Source organism: Lepus europaeus, chromosome 9, assembly GCF_033115175.1.
Source record: "Lepus europaeus isolate LE1 chromosome 9, mLepTim1.pri, whole genome shotgun sequence".
In the NCBI taxonomy this organism is placed as follows: domain Eukaryota; kingdom Metazoa; phylum Chordata; class Mammalia; order Lagomorpha; family Leporidae; genus Lepus; species Lepus europaeus.
In genome coordinates, this window is record NC_084835.1 from 106166233 (window position 1) to 106191938 (window position 25706).

The 25706-nt window shown below is 51.2% G+C and overlaps 1 protein-coding gene across 1 annotated transcript in view; it reads right to left on the bottom strand.

Annotated features, from left to right (window-relative positions):
• ALPK2 (alpha kinase 2) overlaps positions 1-25706 on the bottom strand; it is a 116432-nt gene that overhangs the window by 76760 nt on the left and 13966 nt on the right. Inside the window, exons 2-3 of the mRNA XM_062200033.1 lie at positions 20856-20983; positions 17509-17626 (exon numbers count right to left, since the gene is read on the bottom strand). Coding sequence (XP_062056017.1) covers positions 17509-17626; positions 20856-20964 — 227 coding nt within the window. The 5' untranslated portion in view covers positions 20965-20983. The remainder of the gene's footprint in view (positions 1-17508; positions 17627-20855; positions 20984-25706) is intronic.

Consider the following 25706-nt stretch of genomic DNA (forward strand, 5'->3'; position numbering starts at 1 on the left):
ATTAATTATTTTGACTGATGCATCAAGGACATTATAAAGTAAAACTTTTTCTAAAAAAAAAAGATTTATTTGAAAGGCACAGTTACAGAGAGAGAGGGAAACAGACACAGACACAGACACACACACACACACACACAGAGAGAGAGAGAGAGAGAGAGAATCTTCCATCTGTTGGTTCACTCCCCAAATGGCTGCAGAGCTGGGCCAGTCCCGAGTCAAGAGCCAGGACCTTCTTTTGGGTCTCCCACATGGGTGCAGGGGCCCAAGCCCTTGGGCCATCTACTACTACTTTCCCAGGTGCATTAGCAGGGGCCTGGATCAGAAGTGGAGCAGCTGGGACTGGAACCAGAGCCCATATGGGATGCTGACATCGCCAGCAGCAGCTTTACCCACTACACCACATCCCGGTCCCCAACTAAAACATTTTGTTTATTGCTTTAATTGTAATTGTATGGCAGCAAACGATTCCATGACAACTAGTAGTTTGGGGGTCACTGCCTTGATTCATGCTAAGGCACTGACAGATTCACCTCCTCTGCTTTGTACCATCTGTGTACCTGTCAACACAGGGAGAAAGGCAAATAGTGTTTAAGATGCTTTTGATAAGAGTTTGGGTCTCCTGGGTCCCAGGAAGGGCTTTGGGACCCCTTAGAGGTCTATGGGATACACCTTGACTCAGTTGTTTACCAAGGGAATACATCCTCAGCATCCTCTCCCAGAATAGCGCTCGGCTACGGGAGCCTGGAAGACGGGCGTTAGCATGGAGGACGCTGCCTGGAAAGAGCATTTCTCTGCTCTCTTAGGGCAGACGCTTGGATGTCTTTGGTTTTTCCTGGTTTGCAAAGGGGAAAGAAAGCCTAGGTCTAGGGTCCCTCCCCAGGGCTTCTGATTCAGTGTTTACTACAGGGCTCTCTGTGCCTTACTTTGGGCAGAAGGAGGCTGGTTCCATCCACTCTGAGAGCGCTAACCCAGAAGCTCCTCGGGACCCAGCCCACTTAACATCATCCCGTGCTTTGGAGTAAGAACCAAGAGGGACAAGCTTCCACAGGAGCAGCAGCCCTGCCGAATAGGACTAGGAAAGCGACGGGCTGGGGAATGAAGGTGACAAGTGCCAAAAGGAAGACGCGGAAGAGAGACTTACGTTCCCTAGAGGCCAGCAGAATCTCTCCGCCCAAACTGCTGGGCTCTAAATCCATACCTGTCTGTTGTCATCCTAATGCCCAGAGTGTTGTATTTGCACATGCGTTGTTTCACTGGGTGCGTCCACTGGCACAAACAAAAATAAAAATCACTATGCCCATTGGAACTGAAAAACAGGTTCCTAGCCCTTGCTGTTGGAAAAAAAAAAAATGGCCCTTGGGGCTATTTCTCTGCTTCTAAACATGCTAAACAAGACTAAAATCGCTGGAAAACAAACTGTGTGACCCCACGAGGCTCTCTGAAGACAGGGCTTGTAGAAGCTGAAGCTGTTGGCTAGAGGGAGGATCTGGAATCTCCTTTGGAGTTTAGACGGTAGGCACTCACCGTCCATCCTGCGCCCCATGCACATTCCATTTTATTATGCATCCTGCTTGTCAGCGGAAGAAAACCAGATCTGGGAACAAAGCGTCTGCAGTGTCTTCGCCAGCCCTGCAGCCAGAAATGCGGGGGTGGGGGGAGTGGTGGGGTGTGTGTGTCTTGAAAGCTTCCCTGTGGCTGAGAATTTTCCCAGCTTTGCCTCCCCATACAGCAGGAAGGCAGAACTGGGTTGGCTCAAGAAATAATTACACAATAACATCCCTCTCCGTTCCTTTCCTTTGCTGTAAGCTAGTGCTGTAAGCTAGTCAACATGTTTTCTTACGCCACCCGTATTCTATTACCTGCCCAACTGCTGCCATCAGGAGTCTTATTAATTGAATTATGGCAAATAACTCAAAAGATAAAGGCTTCGTCTTCTTCAAATCCCAAAGCCATGTTTGTCAAAAACATGAAAGAATTACAATATTGGAAGCAGTGTTTGGATCATATTTTCTGCAAACAGCTGCCTACATTTCAGAATGAACGAGGACCTTCCTCATACATGTGCCAGTTCAGCTATTTATCCAACAGATTGGTTGAACCACATATTTCAGGAGCCGAGTGGGCCCTGGGATCTGTGCCATGGTCTCTTTTCCTCATTTACTGTGCCCCGTATTTGGCTCAATGTCACCCTTAAGGCTACCATTGCTGCTGGCTTCCTGCTGGGTTTGACCAGAGCGCAGGAGGTTGGGTTGTGGGAATAAGGAAGAAGCCAGCCTAAGGTGGAGTTGCTAGTAGTGGCTGCACCTCTTTTGAAGCTCCCTCTGGCTGTCCGACCTCTGCCCTGTGACCTGTGGTTCAGAACTGCTATCGGTGCAACTCCCTTGGTCCCTGTCCAGGAGAGACATTCCTGCTGCCATTAGCCTCAGGTGACCTCGCTGTGCCCTGCTTGGCTCACTCATCTGTGTAGCCCTGCACTAAATGCTTGCAAATGGCTTTTGCCTTCTGGTTAGACCTCCGTGGGGACAGAGATGAGGTGCAGATGTTGGAACTGAGACCCAGAGGTGAGGTGGTTTGTTTTACGCTACAGCTATGGTTTATCTTTGGTTTGAGTGTGTCTCCCCCTCACCCCGCAAAGGTTCGTGTGCTGGGTAGCTTGGTCCCAGTGTGGTGATATCTAGAGAGGGTGGGACCTCTAAGAAGTGGGCCTGGGGCAAGGGCATCGGGACATGGAGGTATTCCTCTTGGAGGACATTAATGTTCTCAAGAGAGTAGGCTGTTATACAGTGAGGCCAAGCACTTGGCCCCTCTGCACAGAGCCAACTCCTTCTCCATTCTCCACTTGTTGTGACCTAGCCAAGGAGACCCTCATCCAAGGCCAAGCAGATGGATCCACCCAATCTTAACTTTTAGCCTCCAAACTAAGCTCAAAACTGGGAGCTAAGTAAACCTCTTTTCTTTATAAAGTACCCAGCCTTGGACTGAGATAGTTAAAAAGTGGGGGGTGAGGGGGTGGGGGGAGATCACAGGAAATAGCTACTGTATAAGAGGCATATCTTAGCCACTGTGTGGATGTTCAATTACATTAGCCAGCCAAAGATGTTCAGTTCTAGGCCTTTTCCTTAGCAGCAGGCTTCCCGTTCAATAAGGGAAATGAGGTGTCCACACCAATCACTGTAGTGCAGGAAGGTAGATGAGTGTCATTAAAAATCATGCCAATTCCAGGCATCAGGCAGCGCAAGGCACTGTGGGAGGGTTTCTGGGGAGCTTAGCAGCCAAAGCAGGCCTAGCACAGACATGGCAGGAGCTGGGCAGGAGAGACAGCACATAGCTGGGGCTGCGAGCAGCTGATCATTTCAGGCAAACAGATGGCCCAAAGGCAAAAGGAGATGGGAGAGCTCCGGGCTCTTGCAGGAAACCAGCAGTTTTTACGTGGAACTTGGGAATGGCAGGCAGAAAGGTAGGGCCACAGCACTATCTACTGTTTGCACAGCACAGTGCGTGCATTCTTAATCCTTACACCAAGACAAGAGCAGAGATCGGGGCTGTGCCAGGGAAACCAGGGCTGACCCAGGAACATGAAGAGATTTGCCGAAGCACTAAGTGGTGGGCGGGCCCAAATCGGTAAGGTTTCCCATCCCGTACTGTGGGCCTCAGGCTCCAGGGCACTGGGAGGCAGGGTAAGCGGTCCCTTGGGGAGGAGTGGGAAATAATTCAACAAGAGGCTCACCACACGGCCCAGCAGCACAAGGAGGGGACAGCCTTGCTCTCCATGTCGGATGTGACCTGGGGCCCTGATGGAACAGGAGCCCCCCCATTCTCCCACCCATCCTGCTGGGCGTACAATGCTAGAAGCCTGGCACGCTGAGTGAGACTGGGTTCCGTCCCTGGGGGAGCTGTCTGTTTTGCCAATAGGTAATACTTGCATGTATTAAATAAGGAGCAGTACGTGAATTGCAAAATTAAGGGTCATCGCCCAAAAAGCACCACGGAGGTGGTTCCTGGGAATGGGGAGGGCGGAGGTCAGGGTGGCCTGGATCTTCCGGGTCAGGAGCCAGTACAGGGAACCTGACCCGGTGGGGAGGGATTAGACTTTGGCTGGGTGTGGACTGGGCAGGGCGTTCCGGGCACTTGTAGCAGAGCTGGAATGAGCTTGCCGTGGGAGGCCAAGGGCTGTGGTGGCAAGGAGCTCAGCTCAGGAACGCTGTGCGGGAGCGAACGCAGGGGGACTTTTCTTTCTCCCCGTCAGCCCAGTGCTATCCTGGACTGACTGTGGAGACAGACTGCAAAGTCCACGCGAGCCAGGATCACGCGTGGGCCCATCCACCACGCCACCCTGGACAAGCTTCTTAACAGCCCTAGCCAACAAGTGCACCGACACCGGCGCGGGGAACGCAAGACCTAAGGGGGTTAACTCCTGTAAAGCGCTTCACGCAAAGCCTGGCACACGGAAGCGCCGAGCCCGTCCTCCTCAGCCCTGGCGAGTGTCAGTGAAACTGCTCGGTGTGACCCGGAAAGGGGCAGGCGTGGTCCAAACCCGCGGCACGCACAGCGCCAAGGGCGAGGCCTGACGTCAAGTGCAGCGTCCACGCGGGGTCACGGGTCGTGAGGAAAGCTCCACTATGCTGCTTCCTGTAGCGCGTGAGGGGGGCTGTGCTGTGTGGGCCAGGAAGTACATAGGAAACCTCTGTGGCAGCTGCTCAAGTTCGCCATGAGCCAAACGCTACACTAAAAAAAAAAAAAGAAAGAAAGAAAAAAAAAGTGCTCCCAGTGCCAGGGCCCCACCAAAATCCAAAACAAAAATGAATCTGTTTGGTCGAGGTGAGCTGCCAGGGTGTTTCGTAAGCTTCTGGTTAACTCTGATGGGCAGCGCTGGGCTAAGCGTCAGGTGTGTCCCGGCAGGTGAGCTCAGGTGAGCTCAGAGAATCGGCACCGCCAGGACAAAGCCGGTTCCTTTCCTGGAAATATCTCAAGTGCGGCACTGGGCACACAGCGCTGCGTTTTTGACAGTTTTCTGAGCCCCTGGGAACTACGTGGACCTTGTGGCTTCTTCGAATAAGGAAGTGAACGAAGTGACTTTGGAAGGGAGAAAATCCTAGGGTGCTACAGCCACCAGGCTCAGTGTATGGATGACCGACCTCTCTTACCCAAAGCAAACTCAAGGGTGCCTGGTGACGCTTTGTATCCCCAGCACCTAATGGACCACTGAGCTGGTATAATGTCCAGGATTCTGGAAAGCCACGGAGACAACATTAACTTAAAGTTCTAAAGTGAATTGTCATTGTGTTCCATGAAAAGGCATTGAGAGAGGTGGGCGGCGCAGACCGCACCACCGGATGAGCCACAGCACTCAGGAGCCCAGTGTCACTCTTTAGAAAGCACGTTGCGGAATTCTGAAGACCGAACACCGCTAATTCACCGAACACCCAGCATGCTCCAAAGCCAACTCTGTGTGTGCCTACCCAAACCTGCTTCTCGGCTCAGGAGCACCGCGGTTCCCTCCTACTCAGGCTAGAAACCCTGGAGCCCCTCTTCCAGTCCTACAGCAATGCCCGTCAGAAGCTGGCAGCTTCCTGCCCCCCACCCCGGGCCCTCCTGGAGGCAGCCGTGGCCAGGAGCACTCTCAGTGCTATCTGCGGGCCTCCTAGCTGTGCCCTGACTCCTCTGCAGACCACCTGTACATGGCACTGCAGCCAGAATCGTCCTTCTAAAAGTGGACCCAGAGCAGGACATGTCTCTACTTAGACAGCCCCCAGTGTGGCCCCATCACAAAGAGAGTAAAATCCAAGTTGTCATCCTGTGCCAGGGCCCACAGGGCCTGCAGTCCCCACCCCACCCCCGTCCTCTCTCAGACTCAGCCAGCATGGCCTAGGCAGGATCCCGCCTACCAGTTCTGCCTCTGTTGCCTCCTTCTAGAACATTCTCCACCCCCTACCACCCCATAACAACCACATCTTAGCCTTCACCTCTCTGCTTCCAACACCTTAGCAGCCAGAACAGTGCTGACCCTCCTGCCTCCTTCACTGGTTTGCATGTGACACAGTGCATGGTGAATGCTTGGTACGTATGATCCTGTTACCCCTCTCTCCAGGGAGTGGGGGACTCCAGCATTCACTGCTGTATCCCGGGGTCTAGAACAGTTCCTAGCGTGAAGCGACTCTCAGTTGCCCTTTGTCAAGGAAGTCCTTGTGATCACTGTTTGGAGCTGTGTTCCAGCGTGTGTGTTAGTGGATCCTGTTAGGAGGACAACAGGGCCAGGAAGAGAGGCAGTGAGCGAGACAGCGATGGACCCCAGGGCCCTGGGATACAGAACTTGTGGCTTCCAGCCTGGCTTTGTTGCTTTCCAGCTATGTTCCTCTGGATAAGTCTCCCAGCCTCTCTGGGCCTTGGAGGACCTTGTAAAGGAAAAAGGTTGAGCTGGATTGATTGGATTTGACCTATAAAGCTGAATTTCTTAGTCGTAGGACCTGAGCAGCTGTATTTTTAAGGCGCGGTGCCTGGCCCAGAGTGAGGGAGCCCTTCATGTAGGGCTGCTCCTCCATCCCACGTGCTCACCGTCACCGGGGACCTTGTTAAATGGCGGGCTCAGATTCTCTGGGTGCACAGAGGGAGCCCAGACTTCGCCATGCTAACGAGCTCCTGGGGGAGTGGATGCAAAGCCAGACTTTGAGCAGTAAAGGGCATGAGAGTCCCTTCATTAAAGCCTTGGGAAAATACCAGCTGTCACTTGGCTGGCTGCTCAGTTTGAGCTGTGTCCCTAATCAGCTGGCAAGCTGCCCCCATGTGCAACTGGGTCCCTATTAAGAGCTAGTTTTACTTTTTATAGAAAACTAATTGCTGGACCCAGACAGGCACAACAAGCAAAACCAGACCAGAGACGTTCCCTGTCACAAGCAGGCGCAGAGCCCTGCGACCAGGGAAGGGACACAGCACAGCTGAATTGTTTGTCTCTGCCCGTTCTGTCCTCAGGGGGCCCTCTCTGCCTTCTCAACCTGACGGCTCAGGAGGCCTCGCCGCTGTCACCTGGTGCCCACTGGGTGGGCAGAAGTGACAACAGGCAAGCAAATGGGACAGCAGGGAGCCCTGCACGGTGCCTGGGTTTGGGCTGGCCAGGGCTGCAAGGGAGCAGCTCCCGCTGGAGTCAGAACCTCTGCCGGCCTGGGCAGCCACCCCAGAGAATGGAGGTGACAAGGACAGAAAAGCAGCAGCCACACAATGACACCCTGTGGCTCAAATGGCACAGGCCCTGCTGACACAGTGGCCTTCCACAGCTTCTGCAGGAAACCTTTGCAAATGAGTCTGTCTTCACGCTCGCCTGAAAGAGCAGAGCCTTCCAAGGGCTGGCAGACCGCCACGGAGCTCCAGAGTTTCAAACCATTCCCCAGGGTCAGGTGCATACACCCAGAATGGCTGTCTCCCCGCCCCTCGGAGCAAGACCCTGTAAAAACAAAACCACTGAATGGCTTATGTGATCCATTCCACAAATCTTTATTGACAGAGACAGACACTGAACTTGGCACTGAGGCAGGCAACAGGTGCATCTGCTCACCTGGCAGCACCGTTCCATTCTGGCTGGTGGAAAAGTACAATAAAGTCAGGTGCAAATAAATGTGCATTGTGAGGGAGAACAACCCAGGGGCCCCTCTGCAGGTGAACAGAATGACTCCACAGTAAGAGGAATGAACTCCTGATTCTCCACACAAACTGGATGCCCCTCAAGGTAGTTAGGTGCCGGGGGGGGGGGGGGGGGGAGAAATCAGAGAAGAAAGCCCACTCTGGTCTCGTTGACATAAAACCCCAGGGAAGAGAGATGAGTCTGCAGTGACAGAAGCAGATCAGTTGCTGTCTCAGGACGGCTGGGCAGACGGGGGCCGGGAGGGACCATGAGAAAGGGGCAAGAGCAGTTCTTTGGTGGGTGACAGATGCGCCGACGATCTTGTGTGTCAAGTTCATCATCTTATGTATGGGCAGCTCGTTGTACATCAGTTACACGGAACGAAGCTGTTAAATGTATGCACGCACACAGCATGACACGTACAATGTGAAAAGTAAAGCAAGATAAGGGGGCGGGGCACCCTGGGAGCAGGCAGTGCTGTTTTTGGATGGCTGGCCGGAGAGGGCCCTGGGTGATCGGCAGTAGCTATCGGAAAGAAATGAGGGCGCTCCCTGTGGGGCTTTCTGGGGATGGAGCCTTCCAGGTTTAGGAACAAGGAGGGAGCCGGTTACTAGGCCTGGTTCACCTCTCTCTGCTTTGGAAGGGCTCAGAACTGAGTTCATGCTTCCAGGGTTGGACTGAATGATTGACCCAAGCTCCCTGTGCCTTCTCGGCCTCTGTCCTGCCTAGGCGAGTAGAGTCCCTGTCCCAGCCTGAGTCTGGCTTCTTGGCACCTACAGGAGCAGCAGTCACCTTCTTGGGCCCCAGAATCTGCCCTGAGATTCTCATTCCAGCATTTGGAGCTCCAGTGTGACTAGTTTCTCTGAAATGCTTTGGCCAAGCAGCCTGAGTGCACTTATCAACGCTTGTGACTGAGAGCGAGGGTGGCGAACAAGACGCGGGAGGCCTCAGGGCCTTTGCTAAGTTCTGGGCACTGTCTAAAACGCCTTCCTTATGTGTGCTATTCCATCTTCACCCAGCCCTGCAAGGTGCAGACTATTATTATACCCACTTTACAGATACAGAAACTGAGGCACACAGAGCACCCTGCCCAAGTGAGAGGTAGAGCTAAGACGTGAACCTGGGCAGTCTGACTGCAGTGCTGGCCCTTGTGAGTGGACACACAGGGACCCCAGAGTAGTACAGATCTCCAGTTCTGAAGCAATGGACCCCTGTCTACCCGCACTGGCCTTGTCCTAGCCTCACCCTACACCTGGCCAGGACACCTTCCATATTTGGGGCAGTGCTAAGTACTGGATTGGGTCCCCTCCCCAAGTTCCTATCCTGAAGCTCTAACCTGCAACGTGCTGCTTATGGAGACAGGGTCTTTGGGAGAGGTTAGGTTCAGGTGAGCTCACGGGGATAAGAAGAGACACTAGAAAGCTAGTTTTCCCCCACCACGGGAGACGGTGGCCTTCAGCAGGACAGGAAGTGGCCTTGCCAGACCCCAGACCTCCCAACAGCTTGCTCTGGAACGTCCCAGCCTCTACAATGGAGAGAAGTGAACGCCTGTTGTTCAAACCCCCAGGAAATGGTGTTTTGTTAGGGCAACCTGAGCACAGTCCAGCAGTCCTCACCCCTCTCACAGGCCACGCCCACTCAGGGTTCATCTGGGGTCCAGCTATGGGGTGTGGTCTGGTCAGAGGTTCTGGGGTTTCCAGTACCTTGACCTGGCCTCCCACAGGAGTGGGATTCTGCCTGAGGCCTGGCCTGATGTCTTTAGAATTGAGGGGTTGAAAGTACTAGGCCTGCCCCCACATTGTAGCATTCAGAAACAAACAAAAAGGTAGCTGGAACAGGTGTCTCAGAGCAGGGCGGGGCAGAAAGTCAAGATGATGGAGCATGGAGGCAGGCCAGGGACAGGCAACAAGAGCTCACCGAGAGCTCTGAGTCAGAGTGGGGGGAGGCAGAGGTGGAATCGGGGCAGGAGCAGCTTCCGGGTGTGGATGGGCAAAGCTGGAGGGACTGGGTGCAGGAGCGGGAGAGAACAGGGCGGGGCTGGTCAGGTCAAAGAGCCGTGCAGCCAAGCAAACCTTGCCCTCCGCCTTGTCCCCACCCTCTGGGGCCTGGGCCAAGCCCTCCTGGGGGCTCACAAGAATTGACTTGGTTCCAGGTCTGTGCTAACCCCTGTCCACCCTGGCTCCTGAGTGCTGCGACATGGGGATTTCTCCATCAGCAAGACTCTGTCTTTGTCCCCAGAAGCGACTGAAGGCGGCCATGTAATTACAGTGCAGAACTGAACCTGAGCCCCCAGAACTTCTGTAACGTTCCTGGTGTCGTCCCAGTCCTCAGAAGCTACTGATAGAAGGACATTTTCGGAGATGCTCGATGTGTGTCCAATTTCTAGTGACCTATTTGCCTCAAGATCTTGGGGGCTGGGGGCAGGGAGAGAGGGGTGGGCTTTTGCCTCAGTCTCTCACCTGCCCCCAGGCTAGCATGCTATGCCCCTGAGGAGTCAGCACCACAGTGGGAGCAAGCTGTCCAAGTCCCTATCCCCAGGAAAAAGTGAGTGAGTGCCCCACACCCGGCCTATGCGCACGCACTCCTAGGAGACACCCACCTACTTAAGTCCCAAAGGGATGAGCAGTGGATTCTCAGATGGGACCAATCACCCCACAGACTAAATGGGAGCTTCCATCAGACCCTCGGAACTCATTCAAGTAGGACTCAAGTAGTCAGGGCGCGAAGAAAGGCTATGATGCACGCCTGCTGAATTCATGCAGGAAGAATGCCACAGGCGCCCGCCGCGACTCCGTGCTGGGGACGCCGAGGCCTCCCAGGTGCCGGGAAGTTCTCCCAGGCAGCTCTGAGACTTCTTACACCTACGTAAGGCCCTGGGAACACCAAGTGCATGGAATGCCTTCCACTCCTGGATGGAAAGCCTCGGCTAGCCTAGCCAAGACACAGCAAGCCTCAGTCATCTTTATTTCTACCCAGTGATGCGCTGGTCAAGCATGCTAATTGCATTTTACCCTCCAAGAAGGAACTAGCAGAGAGGAAAAATGCTGCCAAGTTATGCTGCCTTTCTGACTTCCCAACTTTCCTATTTTACTCTGTTTCAAAATTATATTAGTTCAGGATTGAGGGAACACATGTAAGTACACGCAATAGCTGATTTTTGTTGAGTCTTCAGAATTCTTTGCATGTATGGATTTGGTTCTCACATGTACTCTCCACAGCAGGTACTTCTGTCACCCCCATGTTACACTGGAGGAACCTGGGACAGACAGGTTAAGTGACTTGTCCAGGATGCCATAGCTTATAGATCCGGGATTTAAATCTAGACATCCTGGCTTTGGATCCTCAGTGGTAGAAATGATATCCCTCCCTTTGTAAGTGAAATTGACTGGTGATGGTGCTATCGTTAGTGGGACGCATGCTTTGAGGGTTTTCTCCCAGGAATGAGGAGAGCTTTATGTTCACTTTTGTTCACCTGTATGCACTTGCTGAACCTCATTCATAACCAACAATGTATGCATTTCAGATGACTAGCCCAGGGCTTGGGGTCCTCCGGGTGATCACACGTAGAATGAGACTGTTGACCTCCCCAGGCAAGTCAAAGCTGTGGCTCGGAGGAGCTTAAGGAATGTGACAGAGGCCCAAGGCTCCTGGTCTCTGTCTGTCCATCCGGCTGTGAAAGATAACTGAGCAGGCCAAGGTGTGACCGAAGTCACAGACTCCCAGGTTTAAAACCCATCTGAGCGGGTTGCAAGTATAATGTGTACACCACAGACAGTTTGAACCCCTGTGGAGGACACAGCTCCTGATAAATTTCCATTTCTTCTCATGAGTCTGTTTCCTTTCCTGGACTATGAGATCATCGGAGACTTTGTACCCCTTTCCTTAGCACTATGACTAGAATGTGTTAAGTGTTCTTAGCACCTGTTGAATAATTGAATGGATTAAGAATGAAAAAAATTATAGGCAAGGGACAGCCATAAATTTTTTGAAAAGCAGGCCAAAGACATTGGCAGATAGGTGACTCAAAAGATTAGTTATGCTTTCCATGGACGGTGGGTACAGATTCAACCTTTGGCCACTGGTTCCTCCCATCCGGGCATGCACACCTTGTTGCGAGTAACTTGGCCACTCTGCTCTTCAAGAGGTAGTCTATTTCCATAACTCTTCAATCAAGGCTGGCCCTGCACCCAGCTTTGAGCAGAGCATGTGCTAGGGTTGGTGTTGGGGTGCAGCCCTGCCACTCCGTCATCTTGGATGCTATCCTGAGACTGCACGCAGAACTGAGACACCCCAACCAGCAGTGGCCTCGGCTGCCAGACCTGTGAGGGGAGCCATTTTGGACCCTCCATCCCAACCAGTCCTCAGACCGACTCCAGTGGCAGGAATGAGCAAGCGTGAGTCACGCAAAACCAGCCGAGGACCACCAGGCAGCCACAGAGTCGGGAGAAAGAATGCACTGCTGCTCCTTTAAGACACTCGGGTTTTGCTGGCCTGGTACAATGTCTTAGCCTCGGGGCCATTGACATTTTATATCTGACAATTCTTTAGTGCCCTGGGCACTGTCCAGTGCCTAATAGCATCCTTGGCCTTCATACACCAGATGTCTGTAGCGCGCCTGCCCTCTTCAGTCACGGCAACAACAACAAAAAAAAAGTCTCCAGATATTTCCAAATATCTCCCGATTGCAAAAACATACATGACCCACGAAACCTTAATCGATCTCTTCTTCAGAACCATGAATAATCAGTACCGCATTGGGGGCAAAATTGGAGATGTTCTTTGCCCCTTGACGCATAGATGCCTCCCTGGGGAAGTGGGTCGACTCAGCTGGTATGTTGGGAAGCACCATGACATTATAGGACAAGGTTGGTTGGCCCCAGGTCAAAGCAGACAAATGGTGGCACTTATGTTGAGCAGACCGCCAAGATATAGCGCGTATCCGTTTCTAGGGCTGCCATCGCATGAAACAACAGCAATTTACTTTTTCACGGTCCTGGAGGCGAGAAGTCCACAATCAAGGTGCGGCCAAGGCAATGCCCTAGGGACAAATCTTTCCTTGTCCCTTCCTAGCGTCTGGTAGCAGCCAGCAATCCTTGGCATTTCTGGTGGCAGCTGAATCACCCCAGCCTCTACCTGAGTGTCACCTGGTGCCCCCCCACCACCACCACCGTTTTCCCTTTCTACGAAGACACCCGTTCTTGCATTAGGGTCCACCCAAAACAAGCATGAACTTGTCTTAACTACTTAAACTTGCAAAGATTCCCAACTCCACATCAGGGCACACTCTGATGTTCCAGGTGGACATGGATTTAGGAGATACTGCTCAGCCCTGTATACTCCTGAAGCAGATTGGCCTACAGTGCTTGTGCTGTTGTCCTGGTCACTGTCTGGGTCATGGCCTCCAGCACAGCCAGTGCCAGGGCTGCGTGGACTGTCGAGAGCACCTGAGAGGCTACTGGGCCCTCCCGGAGCCCAGGCACCCGCTGAGCTTTGCTGCTCCTGCCCTGCCCCTCTCCTCTTCCCCTCCCTCCTCCTCGCTTCCGAGTCACTCACAGCCTGTGTGCTCTGTCTTTTGATTGTGACCATCAAAAGAGACTCCTTGCTGCAGGGAGGAGCTTGGTGCTCTAAGTGTGGGTTCCTGGACAGATTTTTATCTGGTGCTTTGCTGCCTCTCTTTAAGTTGTGTGTAAGAGACCACAACGCTGTATACCCATGGTGGCAACTTGCTTTCACTATGAGGTAGAAAACATCTATTTGCATTTTCCACCCTCTCCTCCCAACTCCCACATCTTGTGAGAAAGAAAAACAGAACTCTGTTTCGGAATGTGACTGCTGGTATTTCTCGCCTCTGCATCCTTGTTTTCCATTTCTCCTTCCTGCCCGGCGTGGGGTGGCAAGGACAGAATTACCGCAGCACTGATAAATCTCCTCCAAGCAACCCCTTTCACCTGAAGCGCTGGGCCCCTGACATCCGCGTGCTGTGGGGAGGAGAAAGCCAGGCGCGTGGGGAGGCTGCAACTCGCCAGGCAGAGAAAGAAGGAAACTCGACGGCTCCATAAACACAGCGACAGAGCTCTTGGCCTTGAGTCAGAACAGCAGATTTGCACTGGTAAACCTGACAAAGCCCTTGGAAAACACGGACACAGGAACTTCCAAATGTCTAAGAACTCAGATTTAATGGCCTGAAGTCCAAACTTGGGTAGATAAGAGAAGTACTTTCCTCCGGGCTCTGAGCTGACCCAGGGACTTATGGTATATTGATAGGAAAATGTGAGACTGGTAGAACTGACCACTAACTTGCAGCCGTGGAAATTCACGAGCTGCCATTCAGTTCCCTAACCAGCATTTAACATGTCGGAATAAGTTACTTTGCAAAAGAATGTTTAGAATAGAAAGCACTTTTCATCGTGGCAACACCTTGGAATCCCCTGGGATTCTGATTTAATCCATCAAAAGGTGAAACCTAAGTGCTTTCGTGGGTGTTTTAGGCTCCCCAGGAGGTGCTAATAGGTAGCTACAGTTCAGAAGCACAGGAGTAAAAAAAGTCACAACGTTGGGTGGTTATTAGTACCCAGAGAATTGACAACCAAGCAGCAAAGCGTGATGGGAGCTCTGTCATCATTTGTGGCGTTAGGACTGACGCCTTTCCCAGTAGGTGGCTACTTGCCAAAACAGCAGGCCAGGAACTTGGAAAGAGTGGATTCTGTCCCATTAAATGTGTGATTTTTATGGGAAACCACTGCCTGTTGGAGCTCAGCAGGGTCTGGTGGCTTGGCCTCCCCGTGTTTGTCCTCCTGGGTCACACACGTCTCACTTTCCCTGCCCACCAGTGTCTGGGGCTTCATTATGGCCTCCAGTTCTCCCATCCCTTTACACCTTGATCCTATAGAAACAACAAAAATATTAATAGCAACTCTCAGTTCCTCAAAGAACACACGTGAGGCTTCTCTTCCGGCTAAAACTTGCCTACAATATTTTGGTGGAGGGTGACACTGAAAGTAATTGAGAAATACACACTGTGGGCTAAGAGGAAGCAAAGCAGGAGTGAGAAACATACAAAGGATGTATGTAGGTGTAGATCCTCAAGGACTTTATATCAGGGTCAGGAAATTATAGCCCACAGGCCAAATCCAGCTTTCCAAGGGTTTTATTGGAGCACAGCAATGCTCCTTAAAAAACTTTTTTTAAAAAGTATATCATCTTTGGCTTCTTTTGTGCTACCATGGCAAAGTCCAATCATTGTGGTCCATTTTTGCATCTGAACTGCAAAGCCTAAAATATTTACTAGCAAATCCCTCATAGAAAATTCACCATGACTGATCTAGACAAACACATACACACCGGGGAACTTCAAAAGGGTCATGGAAAAATGAAATTGAAAGATGAGTTTGGGAGCAGGCATTTGTCCTAATGGTGGGGATGCCAGCTACAATGCCCGTATCCCATGTCAAGGTGCCTGAGTTTGATTTCAGCTCCCAGCATTAGCCCCAGCTCAATCCTGATCATCGTGGACTTTTGGGGAATAAACTGGATTATAGGAGCTAGCTCTCCTTCTCATGTGCTATCTGACTCTCAAAAAAATTTGTTTTTAGAGATGTTTTTCCCATGACCTTGTTGAAGACCCTTCGTGTGTGCGTGTGTGTGAGTGTGCGCGCACGTCCATCCTTTTAACAAATGTTTATGTTGTAGACACTGTACCAGGGTAGAGGATGCACCTGTGTAAGACAGAGAGCTCTTGCTCCCATGAGCCTTGGAGTCTGCTGAACTGTCCATCAGTCCTGAGCAATAGATAAGCACCCAGGGGAGGACTGTGCACTAAATCAAAGGAGACCAGAAGGTTTGAGGCAGATCCAAGGGGAGCTGCAATTATCTCTGAAACCTCGAGGTGGCGTCTAGGCTGAACAGGGTGAACATGAGGAGGGGGGCCTTGGCAAGATGGGAAAGAAGAGGCAGGGAAGTCCAAGTGGTAGCTCAGGGCCCCCAGTGCCAGGGTGGCTACCTCCCGGGACACTGGGTGGGGAGGGGAAGGATGACTTTGTCACCACTTCTCTTCCACACGGGAGTCAAACTTCCATGAGGGTGTGGACCTCCATCTGCAGAGCTAAGCATGATGCTTGGCCTACAGTGGGCGCCTGGTGAATATTATCCAGAGAACTGGACAACAGATGAGTGAACGAGTGTTGTGAGTGTCAGGCTAGATAGGCGTGTGGTCCAGTGAATCAATCATCAACCCTGGTGAAAGGAGCACTGATCTTTAAACAAGAGTAGCTGGTGGGGGGGGGGGGGGGGTTGCGCTGTGGCTCACTTGGCTAATCCTCCACCTGCAGCACCGGCATCCCATATGGGCGCCGGGTTCTAGTCCCAGTTGCTCCTCTTCCAGTCCAGCTCTCTGCTGTGGCCCGGGAGGGCAGTGGAGGATTGCCCAAGTGCTTGGGCTCTGCACCCACATGGGAGACCAGGAGGAAGCACCTGGCTTCTGGCTTCGGATCGGCGCAGCTCCGGCCGTAGCAGCCATTTGGGGAGTGAACCAACGGAAGGAAGACCTTTCTCTCTCTCTCACTAACTCTATCTGACAAATTAAAAAAAAAGTAGCTGGGAAGATAAGAAAGATGGTGTTTACTGAACAACTACTGCGTAACAAAACTTGTACAAACACCAGATCAGCTCATCCTGTTGGTCACCCTTTTATTTTACAGAGGAAGAAATTAAGTTTCACAAAAGTCAAACAATGGTCAAGTTCACACAGTGAGAAAATGGCAGAGCTGGCATTCAAAACCAAGTCTTGCTTTTCTAGTCTCAGACCCAAGGCTGTTGGCACTTGCCCACGCCTGCCAGTTGCTTCCATAACCTGCTCTGTCGAGTCCCCGGAACAGATCTCTGGCCAGTGCGGTAGTGTGGGGGCGCAAGAACACAGACCTCCCTCCCCGGCGTCAAGCAGAGCAGCGCTCAGGCCCTCTGCTTTACGTATCCAGCTTCCTGAACCCATCTTAGCAAACAGTGCTGGGGGAACAGCAACATCAGAAACCACTGCCCAGGACCACACTGCTCCCTGAAATCAAGCCGGAAGGTGTGGTTTCTGGCTTTTATCCAACCCCAGTTTGATGTGGGATTATGGGTTGGCCACTTCTCCCTCCACACACGTGGGAGGTGGAATGACATTCTTTCTTAACTTCCCAGAGAGGACAAGACGAAGTGAAATGCCCACAGGATAAATGAAAACATCTGGGTCACCTTGGAAAATTCTAGATAAAGTTTAACTCCAACAATGGCAGCAAACTAGGGTGCTGTGATTAGTCACTGGGCGTTGTTCAGGGATTGGCTCTTAGGATGCCCCCACTTGGAAACCAAAGCCTAGAGATGCTCAAGTCCCTTACCTGAGATGACAGATGGCATAGTATTTGCTTATAACCTCTGCATATCTCCCCACATGTTTTAAATCATCTTCGGATCACTTATAGTAGCTCACATGAAAGTGAGGTAAATGGTTGTTATACTGTACTGTTTGGAGAATTAAGACAAGAATCAAGTCTCTATGTGTTCAGTGCAGCTGCAGGGATTTCTAACACAATTTTCAATCCACCGTTGGCTGCATTGGCAGATGCAAAACCCAGGAAAACAGGGCCCACTGCTGTCACTGCTGGATGCCTTGGCAGATGCCTGCAGATAGCATCTACAGCTAGGACCTGATTGTTTTTAAGTCAGCCTACCATACAGTAGAACCCCAGGACCTCTGTCTCCTATGTGAGTGTAACGTACTCTGCATTAATCAGCCTTTTCTCCTCTCTCCCCTTCCCCTCTTTGAAAAGCAAACATGAGCGGATCTTTGACCTTCCCCACAGTAGTCAGCAGATGACAGGGATGCTGGGAGACGCGTCCACCAGGCCCTTGTGACTTACCAGGAGAGACGTAACAGGTGGATGTACTGGTTCTCAAAGAACTCATAACTGGAAACCATGTCACTTTCATCGATAGCTTGACCATTCTTATACCAAGTTACCTCCGGCTTGGGCTGACCTGATGATAAAGAAACAAGAATATTCTTAAGTGTCTTTAGAAAAAAAGTCATAAAGCTATGAACAAGAGCAGGCCATAAACAGCATGACGGATTGAGTCAGTCGGGGTGCTAAAAGGCTTCCTCTCTCTTGATACCAATGTGTTAACTCAGTAAGTGCTGTTGAGTGCATTTTGTTGCCTAAGGTGTTGCTGGACTAGGAGTGGGAAAACCAGTTGAAAAATGTTGTCCTTAATCCCTAGGGGCTATTAAGAAAAATTATCCAATACTTGGAAATAATGCAGTGATATGAAAACAAAGACCCAGCCACCAAGGATGTTGAGCAACATACTTGTTTCACTCGGTGGCTCTTACTGATTGAAATTCCCGTTTCAGTATGTGAATTTGTAGTTGTTTTTTTTTTTTTATCCAAATGATTTCCATTAAGGAGAAAAGATAACCTCAAAACTATGGGGTTATTTTTTGTCTCCAAAGACATTAACCAGTATTAATCTAACCCAGCAACTGTATCCTAATATTCCTTTATTAAATTGCCTATAAATACCTAGCTCCTCAGGCCTTAATAATTTCTGATTCCGTTTAATTAATGAGTTGATCAAAATCTTTGAAAGGTTCCTTTCATATTTGCGTAGGAATCACTGTACCTTCTTGAAAAGCACACTTTAGCAGTGCTAACAGCAAAGTGGCTCTGCACGCACCTTGTTCTTGGTGAGGACGAAGGAGGGTGGGATGCAGACCTCCTGGCTGGTGTGTGCTTGCAGGACTGACGTCATCACAGGCCCTGACCCCTGCTTGCTCAGGAGGGCTTCAGCCACTCCTGCTGTTCACTAACCAGGGGTGATGCTAAGAGGCTCATCTGGCAAAACCCTCGGGGCGCCGTCCGCCCCTGGGGAACCCTTCCTTCCTGATACACGGCAGCAAGGCTCGCTGTGTCCCAACGAGCTCCTCCCCAGCCTCCCTGTCCCTACATTCAGGAAGGAAGCCCCAGCACTGGGAGGTACTGCATCATTCTGAATCCAGCCCAGGAAAGCTCTCACGATTCTGTCTTCCTTGTGGGTTTTTGACAAACAACCCCAGAGACTGTTAAGGGCAGAGCTCCCTGCTCTTGGGAGCCACAGAAGGGGGAAAACTAAAGGAGAAGTCAGGGAGACCTGCATCCTGGGCAGGACCTGAGGATACTCAGAGTCCCTCTCCCTCCCTCCACATCCCCTGCGCCAATGCCATGAAGGCACTGTTTGGCAACGGTGGGTTCCTCCTCCTTGCCTCTTCCTTTAGGTGGAGTCCTTGTGCCTGGGATGAAGGATGGAGCCTCCTTCAGGAGCTGTTTGCCCAAGCCTCTCACAGGCAAAGGACCAAACCACCAAACGTGGGCTGCTCTGAGACGCCACCCAGGAGGCTGCTGGTCACAAGTCCTGCTCTTGTCGACCTGTGGCCTGCTTTCAGAAAGTCTCCTTTCATCACAGAAAGTATCTAAAGCATGCATGTGCTGAGCCTGGCCCCCTTGTTCATCCAAACTGATGAGGGCTCACTGATTTCTCCCCGTGTCCTGGTGGTGGGCTGTTTTTCCTGTGGTGCTGGCTAGATCTGAGCCATCAGCCAGAAACAAGACTCGCATAGGGAAGTGGTATCTGGTGCCTCATAGGTGGTTCTCTTCTCCGCCCCCTTGCTGAGAACCACACCTGAAAATCCTCCCCCGGCTTTCTGAACCTTCCCACGAGTCTATGGCGAGAGCTAAGGTGTGTGGGGACCAGCGGGCAGGTGTCAGCTCTGTACAAATGCACAGGGGCTCCACTCTGACGACTCAAGGCCAGCGTGGCCTCTCTGTGTCTCTGGAGGACATTGGATGAGAGCAGAGAGAGGATGCTCTGGGCCTGCACACCGGCTGCTGCACGATGGACAGGGTTTTACAATGACTTCTGCAAGCCAAAGGCAGCGGTTTCCTAGGCTGGCTCTGTTAGGTAGGAAGCTAGAAATTAGCCTCTGTGTGTGTGTGTGTGTGTGTGTGATAGGTGCAGGGAAAACAAAGTACCCACCCAGAAAGGAGAGGAACTTAGCAACCTCAAAAGCACAGCTGGGAAGCAGCCCAGTATTTTCCGCTACAAAGTCCTGGCCCCACCTCAATCATCCCCAGGTGGTCCCAGCGGTGCCCCCAAGGAAGGCACAGTGCCCTGTGCAGAGTGGGCTTCCCAGTCTGATAACGCTGGGTAACAAAACCTTGGGAGGAATGTTTCCTGTTTCACACTCAGCAAACCTGTAGTCCAGGAGAAGAGAGTGGAGGGGAGAAAGGGCAGGAGGAACTGGAGCCCACTCCCTTAGAAGCCCCAGCCTGAACACACACTGCGCTCCCAGCTCCATGCTGAGACGCCTGCCTGGCCGGTCAGGGGTGTTCTCTCCTTGCTTCCTCCAGTCCGAATGGCTGCACAGGCTCGGATGCCGTCTGGAGAGGTGCCCGTCCCCCATTCACCCCTGCTACCCTGTTTATCGCTCCTCTGTCTCTCACACCTGAATTCTTTCCCGTGTGAGGACCAGAACCTCCATCCCACCATCTCTGCTAACAGCTCTCTGGACTTAGAAAAAGTCGCCTGCCCTTAGGAAACATCCCAGGCACCTTTCTGTTTTCATAATCTAAGAAAGAAGACAGAACTTCCTCCAGACAAGATACCACTTCCCTATGCAGTTATTTCGATTTTCTTTTCTTGGAATGCTCAATCCTTTTTACCGCCCGGGATATCTACACCTGCTCTGGTTGGCTCTGAGTGGTAGATCCTCCAATGCAGGGGGCGTTCCAGGCCTCCACTCTTTCCCCTGGCCCCCTCTGCCTCAGTGGTAGTCCTCTCCCTGCTTACTCACATGCCTGCAAAAGGCCAGCTGTGGTGGGCACATTTGAGGCCATCAGTTAAAGACCAACGGAAGAAGAGGTCAATAGATTTTCTGGAGCAAAGTGATCCGGGCCATTGCTGTGGGCTACGGGAAAGAGGGGGCAGATGATCTGAACAAGGAACCACGTGGAGTTGCCCAACCAAGAATCACACGCAGAGAAAATTGCAGAACAGAGAGTTACTCAAAGAACTCTTTTAGGAAAATGTCACCGAGGGTTCAGTTGCCTAACTGATCACTCAGAGTGAACTCCCAAAGCGATCTCCGGATGCTGTTTTGATAACGCCTCTGTGAGCCAAGAAACCCACTGGCAGAGGGATGTTAGGGTTGGTTCATTGGCCCGGTGATGGTTACCAGATACTACGCAGCGAAGCACAGCGTCCGACCGCTCCGGAACCTTCTGGGAAAGCAGCGTAGACAAAAAGCAAAGTGTGCGCCTCGGGGGGCCGCCGGGCTCTGTCATCCTCTCATGCCACGTGAATCTGAAAAAAAAAACATCGCCAACATCACCGCATGCCCTGGGATTGCTCAGGCCTTCCTGGAAGTCAGAGGCCTGTGGCAGGCAGGGGATGTCACAGCCTGCTGAAAGGGTGTCCTGTGCAGCGCGCTCTGCAGCCTCCCTGGTCCCCGCCCCTCGGAGGGCACCTGCCCGCCCCACCCTTGACCGCATGGCGATCCACGATATCCGTGGACACTGTCCAGTGTCACCTAGGGCAAGGCGTGGGGGCAGCCCTGATTGGGAGCCCCTGGTCCCAAAGTGGGACACTGGTGCTCCTTCTGAGTGCCAGGCAGGTGAGGAGGTGGAAGAGCAGGCTGGGATTTTGAGTAGGCTTGCGCTCACTGAAACAAGTGGGCATCAAACATTTGCTTGGACACCAGACATGTGCTTTCATTTCATCTCCCTCAAACTACCTAAGGTTCTTAGCATCTGCTGCATTCTACAGATGAGGGCCAAGGGACTCAGAGAGGCTGAGCAACTTGCTCAGGGTCACACAGCAAGGGTCATGCCTCCCTGGGGTCGCCCCGCAGGGCTGTGCAGCTGCCACCTTAGGCTGTAAGGTGCCACTGGAGCTGCACACGGCACAGCATGCATGCAAGGCCGTCCTGAGAACAGAAGTCAGCCTGAACCCAGAGGACTGCTTTCTTTCCACTTGACCCAGCAAATGCTTCTTACACCACTCAGCCAGATCCGTCTGTTCTGGAGCCCTGAGTTTGGGCACAGTGTTTCCTTATATCCAGGTACCAGGGTCTCACTTCTCCTTACCACGGTGAGCAGCTCTCACACGCCATGGAGCTCAGGAAAAGGAAAGAACCACGCCACGGGGTGGTTAGCACAGACAGGGAAGAGGCGGTTAACGTGGCTAACGGTCATCCAAGCGTGCATAGAAACCTGAGCTGAGCACTTGGTGGGAGAGGCCACGTCTACATGGCCTTTCCAAATCAACATCTAACCACTCAGCTTGGAGCCGTTTAGAACCAACTCCCACCTCTCTGCACCCACACTTCCAGGTTGTCTCGGACACTCTGAGACTAATTCCCTGACAACAGTTCAGGGTTTTACCAACCCCCAGAAGTCCTCTGATGAGTAGGAATAAACAGAATAAAAAGGAACCCTGTGGGCCGGCCTGCAGCACCAGCATCCCATGTGGGCACCGGTTCGAATCCTGACTGCTCCACTTCTAATCCGGTTTCCTGCTGATGTGCCTAGGAAAGCAGCAGAGGATGGCCCAAGTCCCTGGGCCCCTGAAGCCATGTGGGAGACCCAGAAGAAGGCTCCTGGCTTCAGTCAGGCCCAGCCCTGGTGATTGTGGCCAGTTGGGGAGTGAACTGACAGATGGAAGATTTCTTTCTGTCTCTCCCTCTCTAACTCTGCCTTTCAAATGTAATAAATTTTTAGAAGAAGAGAGAACCAGATGACAGGCAGATGATGTTTTGGGATCTTTGTGTCAGTAGCAGGATCAGCAACATACTTGGCAGGGTCCAGTTAAAGATGCAAATGAGAGGTACGGTGTTCACAGAGATTTAAGGCTTCCAAGATGGCAACCATTCTAAGCACTATGCCAAGCATGGGACCCTCTGGGCTGTGTCCTGCATGGAGACGCAGACCCCAGGCCCTTGGACCAGCCCTGTGTGGTGGGCACCTCCCTTGGCACTTCTCACAAATGCCACCAGCACTGCCCTCCGAGGCCCCTCCCACTCAGCTGAAGCTTCCAAAGTACTTTTTTTTTTTACTTTTATTTAATAAATATAAATTTTGAAAGTACAACTTTTGGATTATAGCGGCTTTCCCCCCATAGCCTCCCTCCCACCTGCAACCATCCCATCTCTCAAGCCCTCTCCCATCCCATTCACATCAAGATTCATTTTCAATTATCTTTATATACAGAAGATCAACTTAGTATATACTAACTAAAAATTTCAACAGTTTGCACCCACACAGATACACAAAGTATAAAGTACTGTTTGAGTAGTAGTTTCACCGTTAATTCACATAGTACAACATTAAGGACAGAGATCCTACATGGGGAGTAAATGCACAGTGACTCTGTTGTTGATTTAACAATTGACACTCTTATTTATGATGTCAGTGATCACCCAAGGCTCTCGTCATGAGCTGCCAAGGCTACGGAAGCCTCTTGAGTTCACAAATTCCGATCTTATTTAGACAAGGCCTTAATCAAAGTGGAAGTTCTCTCCTCCCTTCAGAGAAAGGTACCTCCTTCTTTGATGGCCCGTTCTTTCTGCTGGGATCTCACTCACAAAGATCTTTCATTTAGGTCTTTTTTTTTTTTTTTTTTTTTTGTGCCACAGTGTCTTGGCTTTCCATGCCTGAGAAACTCTCATGGGCTTTTTAGCCAGATCCAAATGCCTTAAGGGCTGATTCTGAGGCCAGAGTGCTGTTTAGGGCATTTGCCATTCTATGAGTCTGCTGTGTATCCCACTTCCAATGTAGGATCATTCTCTCCTTTTTAATTCTATCAATTATTATTAGCAGGCACTGGTCTTATTTATGTGATCCCTTTGACACTTAATCCTATCATTATGATCAATTATGAACTTAAACTGACCACTTTGACTAGTGAGATGGCATTGGTACATGCCACCTTGATGGGATTGATTTGGAATCCCCTAGCACATTTCTGGCTCTAACATTGGGGCAGTCCGAGTGAGCATGGCACTTGCTTCTTTTCAAGATGTTCTGTTTAGAAACATGGTGAGTCCAAGTCATGCATTCCCCAGTCGCCCCCACGTGAAGCACCCTTACCCTCGGAATGTCCTGACACTCAGGATAAATATGAATTTGGGAGGATACACTGTCCTCAGCAAGAATGTGTGCAGGAAGCAGCTTCAGATTTAGAACTGAGGTTCAACTAATTCATGTGCAGGGCAGAAGGAGCTGGAAGGGTGAGGAAGTTACACGTTAGCATCAAAAAAGGAAGAAAAGTAGAGTGGGCATTCAGCCCAACAGTTACTGCACCCAGGTCCCATTTTGCTCAGGGTGCCTGGGCTCAAGCCTCAGCTGCACTCCCAGTTCTGGTTCTCTGCTAAGGCAGACCCTGGCAGGCAGTGGTGATGGCTCAAGTAGTTGCCCTTCCCCTCACATGAGAGACTCCAGGTTCCTGGCTCCAGGCTTCAGCCTGACCCGGCTCTGGTCACTGCAGGCTTTTGGGCAGTGAGCCCGCAGATGGGAGATTTGTGTCTCAAATAAATAACTTTTTTATTTAAAAAAAAAACTGGAGGGGGGAACCTACATAGGTGTGGGGCAGAACACTGGCTACTGCGACGCATGTGGAGGACTAAGTAAGAGGATGGGAAGGGAATTTTTACGAAATGTTGTGCTGTGATGGGGAAGCGGCTCCTTGTGGCATTCTTCAGTGGAGGCTTGAGCTGCATTTTCAATCACTTTTGGCTACACAAGTCCTTGCAGCTGTGCAGTGTGCAGACCAGACCACCTGGTGTCCCTGGCTAATATGTGTTTTATTGAAGAGTCCAGTGAGGCTGGCGCTGTGGCTTAACAGGCTAATCCTCCGCCTTGTGGCGCCGGCACACCGGGTTCTAGTCCCGGTTGGGGCGCCGGATTCTATCCCGGTGGCCCCTCTTCCAGGCCAGCTCTCTGCTATGGCCCGGAAAGGCAGTGGAGGATGGCCCAAGTGCTTGGGCCCTGTACCCCATGGGAGACCAGGAGAAGCACCTGGCTCCTGGCTTCGGATCAGCGCTATGCGCCAGCCGCAGCGGCCATTGGAGGGTGAACCAACGGCAAAAAGGAAGACCTTTCTCTCTGTCTCTCTCTCACTATCCACTCTGCCTGTCAAAAAAAAAAAAAAAAAAAGAGTCCAGTGAGCCCCCCTCAGCATAGATGGTAAAATAGATACATCGAACAGGAACAAAATTGATGTTGAAGATGGCAAATAGATACCTCCATTCTACAGGAGCTTACAAGCATCAGTGGAAGAATTTGTGCCAATTGATTCAAAAGATCCACAATTAACACATGTGATTATTTACTTAGGGGGCATAGTAGTCTGTCATTGAAAAATTATTCCCAATTAGGTTGAAAGAAGTATAATAACCACCTTGCACAAAAATAAAAACTCTTAAAGAGAACTTGCTGGGTGTTATTGAATTACTGTGATAAATAATAGACAATGCCAGAATGGGGGTGGGGCCCACAGCACAGAGAGAGTGAGAAAAGGGGGTGGGAACAAGCTTTGGCTACTGAGGGGATGCTGGCCAGCCCTTGCAAATGGCTGAAAGAAAAAGCTTTTCTGTTAACACCAGTGTAGATCCATCTAATTTTAAAGGCTCAAAATGGAGTTGGAAGCCAGAGCTGAGGGTCTGATTGAAATAAAAGTTGACACTTCTCGGTGTTATTGAACAGATAACCTGGGGATTAAATGGCAGAAGCAACAAAATCTAAGTCCAGTTTTCAGCCTTTTTTTGTAGTGTTTTACAGCCGGTGGTGCAGATTAGATACCTGTGTTCACCTGCTGCCCTTGACTCTATACGAGGTATCAAGCAAGCACATGTGTAGAGGAATGGCTTCAAGTCAGAATCAGCAGCTCCGGGGACTTGTTGACCTGTAATAGTGATACCCGTGTCTCTCCAACATCTAACTCTCCCTCTCCCTCTCTCTCTCTCTCTCTGCCCCAAAATAAATCTATCTATCTATCTATCTATCTATATATATATATATATATATATATA